Genomic DNA, 4002 nt, shown 5'->3' with positions numbered 1-4002 from the left:
GTGGGCTCGGTCTCCGCGGCTGGGCGGCCCCTCGCGGGCTTACACGCCCGACCGCGCTAACGCGCCGGCCAAGCAAATCTTTTGTCGGGGGGCGCTGACCCAGCAGCGCGCCGCCCGCTATATCTGGGGGCCGGCGCGCGGGTCGGGCGGCCACCATGGCGCAGCGCTCGGGGAAGGTGAGTGCGACCTGCAGGCAACGCCGGGCCGGGGGGTCGTGGCCCCGGACTGGCGGGCCGGGCACTATGGCTTGATGCGCCCTTTGCATCTGACGAACGGGAGCAAAGTTGGCTAAATTTCTTAACGAAATGGGGGCCCGACCCTAGAGGACGGCCTCTCAGCCGTGGGAGGTGGGAAGGTCCCTTCCCCCCACTTCTCTGGCTCTGGGGCCCCACCCCGCGCCCTCCCTCAGGAGCAGGGAGGTGGCCAGGTCTGAGGGGCCTGGGCTTGCCCTGCAGCCCTGGGCCCTGCTCCCCTGCCTGAGGTGGGTCTAGGGGAGGCCGCTCCTTCCTCAAGGCACTGGAGGCTGGTTCTCTGCAAAATGTTGAGATTCGAGGGAACTTCGAATCTTGCGGGTGACCAGTCTGTGCCCCCTGGACATCTTAGGGCCCTTGACCAGACCTGACTTGTGTGGGAAGGTGGTGAATTTGGATCGCTCCTCCTCTAGCTCCGGTCCTAGTTAATCTGATACAGACTTTAGTCTCCAGGGGCTACGTTCAAGGTTACTGTATCAGTCTGCATGGGCTAGGTTACGCTTCAGTAACAAACAACCCCAAGGGCCCAAGTCCTGGTCCGCACCCCCTCCCCTGCACCCCCAGGGGACACGTTGATATCGGTAGAGGGAAGGGGGAGCTGGGAAATGGTGCCCTGGCTCACAGCTTCCACAACCGCACACACACGCGTCCCTCTGGCGAAAGCACACAGCCACGCCTAACTCCGGGGGGCTGTGCCATCGTCGGTGACAGCACAGACGCCTAGGACAATTCCTGGGGCCCAGGTGCCCTCCTGTCAGCAGGATGCTTGACACCCAAGGAGTCATTGAGTGGCCGGAACTTTAGTCTCCTCGGCAGGAAGAGGTGGGGGGTTGATGTGCTTCATGCTGTTTAGTTTGGGAACAAGGAGAACCTGTCGGTGCCACCTGGCCATAGGACACTGTGTCCAAACTGACCGCCCGGTTGGTGAAACTCCAGCTCTGACCGGTCACCCAAAGGAGTGGCCTAGTAAGCAAAGGGCCAGGTTGCACTGAAAAAGCCCTTTTGAGCCATTAATCCTGCGACAGGCCAGGCCCTGCCCGGGCGCCGTGGGGTTCAGCCTCTGGATGAGGGGCCGATCTCAGCACCCAGCCCTCCAACCACTGTGTGCGGGGTCACGGTGGTGGCTGCGGAGAAACGTGTTCTCAAAACATTTCCTTGATGTTACGTTTTAACAACAGACCAAAACCGAGTTTCAAATCTGCAGTGGGAGTTTGGAAGGAGCCTGTTTTCAGATGAGCCCCTGGACAAGGGGGACCCCTGTGCCCACGTCTCTTCTGGAATCTGTCTGCTCCAGCGAGCTCCCAGGGCGGGGAGGGCCGGGCGCCGGGTCACCCCGTCGTCAGCAGACGGACTTGAGCACCTACTGTGTGCAGCCGGTCTGGGCTTCAGTGACCCGGGGAGTCGGGGCTCGGTCGAGGGTGTCGGGGCCCCAGGCGTCTGCCCCTGGAACGGAGTGGAGAGAAGCCCGTGACCCCGCACCCCCCCGTCTCGGCCTTCCCAGATCACACTGTATGAGGGCAAGCACTTCACCGGGCGGAAGCTGGAGGTCTTCGGAGACTGCGAGAACTTTCAGGACCGAGGCTTCATGAACCGGGTGAACTCCATCCGCGTGGAGAGCGGCTCCTGGGTCTGCTTCGGCCACCCCGACTTCCGCGGCCAGCAGTTCGTCCTGGAGCACGGCGACTACCCAGACTTCTTCCGCTGGAACGGGCACAACGACCACATGGGCTCCTGTCGGCCCGTGGGGATGGTGAGTGGGCCTCTCTCCCTTGGGGGGAGCCTCTTGCCCGAGCGGCGGGGGCTGGGGGGTCGTGGGACAAGTATCAGGGAGCACGGCCCTCCCGGCGTTAAGATCTGACAGGGCCACGGGGTCTTTAAGACAGAGCAGGGCCTCGTGCAGACCCGGCCGCTCCCGTGTGTGTGGCCGGCGAGGGGACAGACCCTCTCGGCGAGACCCGGGCCCTTCGGGGCCTCTCTTTGCTGCAGGAAAAGCTCTTTAAGTTTCCGATCTCAAAATCTTGCTGAATTTTCCACCTAAAATGCTGTCGGAAATACTAGAAGTTTGATTTTGCGACCAGATGGGGGAGCACTTAGCTATCGAGTAAGGTCGGTTTGGGCCTGGTGTGTCCACCCAGGCAGGTCATATTTTACCATTTTTCAAGACCCTTCGATGTTCAACTGTGGAAAAGCTGACGGGGACACTCCATCACTGGCCAGTCGGTGGGAATCTGGGGACAGGAGCCAGCAGGTGGCTGCCATCGCACGATGTGGCCCAGTGTGTGCGGGAGAGCAAACGAGGGGCGTCACTCCCCACGGCAAAGGGCTGTGTATATCCAGTTGTCCCCACAGTAGGATTAGGGGCTGGGTTTTCCCATTCCCTAGAATTCTCCCAAGTCACAAGTCCTAACCGACCTGCTCTGAGTTCCTGGCGGCTGGGAGGGGGAATGGCTGATTCCTGAGATCAGGGGTCAGCGCTCTCATCAGAGAATGTCAGTCATGTGTCTGCAAGGGGACCTTCTCCTGCACGCAGGGCCAGGGGTGCTGGTGAACATCTGAGGACCCCCAAGGAAGGGGCCTCCTATGTGGGGCCCCTCTCTTTTCCGCACGGGTTGCAAAACCGGCTGGCCTTTGGCACCTCACGTTGTCAGCGGGCTTTCTCAGTATTTCCTCCAGGCCACAGACATTTGGAAAAAAAGAATTAACATGGCCGGCCCAGGTCTTGCATACTGCTATTTATATAAATAGAGGAACATCCTAGATGTCTTGTGAATACTGTTCGCCTAAGAGCTGTCCTTGGGGCCAGCGGTGACGCAGTTGGGAGCTGGCCCACCTCTGTCTTTTGGAAGAAGGGAATCTTCTAGGGAGATCTATGTCCCCATCCCAGGGAGCCAGCCTTTTAGCAAACGAAATCTCTGTATTTGTTTTAGACTTCTGGCTTCATGTTTGGATAAAAGGTTCTATTACAGTTTGTAAAATATTATCATTTAAAGGCTTGCCCGTGGCCTGCGGCCTGGGGTGGGGGTGAGGGGCAAAGGAATGTGTCGGTGTGGCTGGGGCAGGAGTCCCCAGCCCGAGCAGCGGGAGGGGGCCCAGTGCCCCCAGCCTCGGTGGGAGCACGGACACTGTCCCCTGGGCATTCTGGCTCCCTCTGCACCTCAGATTCTGGTTGAAGAAAGAGGAGACGGGGCTGGTTCAGGGGCTCTGCAGCTTTTTAAAGCGACAGACCCCTTTCAACCAGCCAAAGCTCGAGTACAAGAAGAAGCAGAAGCACTGGATTCGGGTGCAGGGGTCGGGGTTGGGGGCACCCACGGCCCCCAGCCCAGGACTCTGGGGTGCCCAGAGCTCCCGCCCACACGGGCTTCTGTTCCTGGTGGGGAGACTCAGCACTGCTGGCCTTCCTTCTCCCCCCCACCCCGTGGGGCCCACAGCACGGGGAGCATTTCCGCCTGGAAATCTTCGAGGGCTGCAACTTCACGGGCCAGTGCCTGGAGTTCCAGGAGGACTGCCCGCTCCTCCAGAGTCGGGGCTGGGCCAAGAGCTGTGTCAACGCCATCAAGGTGTACGGGGACGGAGCGTGAGTAGAGGCCATGCGGCTGCTGACCAGAGGCCCGGCAGGGCCCTGCTGTGGGGTGGGTCAGACCTCAGCAGGAGGGCAGCCTGTCCCCTGCCCCGGGGCCCGTCCCTCCCTCAGCTGCCTCCCCTGCCCCAGTCAGACAGCGTGCTGGTTCCCTCCATGGCCCAGAAAGCCCAC

The 4002-nt window shown here is 61.0% G+C and overlaps 1 protein-coding gene across 1 annotated transcript; it reads left to right on the top strand.

The window, feature by feature from the left end:
- The first annotated feature begins 155 nt into the window (after nucleotides 1–155).
- CRYGN (crystallin gamma N) lies at nucleotides 156–3888 on the top strand. The gene is made up of 3 exons (XM_023521779.1): nucleotides 156–176; nucleotides 1753–2001; nucleotides 3680–3888. Exons 1-3 carry the CDS (start codon nucleotides 156–158, stop codon nucleotides 3827–3829), a joined length of 420 nt encoding a protein of 139 aa, XP_023377547.1. The 3' UTR covers nucleotides 3830–3888.
- The last annotated feature ends 114 nt before the right edge of the window (nucleotides 3889–4002 follow it).

The sequence above is a fragment of the Pteropus vampyrus genome, unplaced genomic scaffold (genome assembly GCF_000151845.1).
Source record: "Pteropus vampyrus isolate Shadow unplaced genomic scaffold, Pvam_2.0 Scaffold316, whole genome shotgun sequence".
Classification (NCBI taxonomy): domain Eukaryota; kingdom Metazoa; phylum Chordata; class Mammalia; order Chiroptera; family Pteropodidae; genus Pteropus; species Pteropus vampyrus.
The sequence above is the reverse complement of the archived record's forward strand: the minus strand, read 5'-3'. Positions and strand labels throughout refer to the sequence as shown.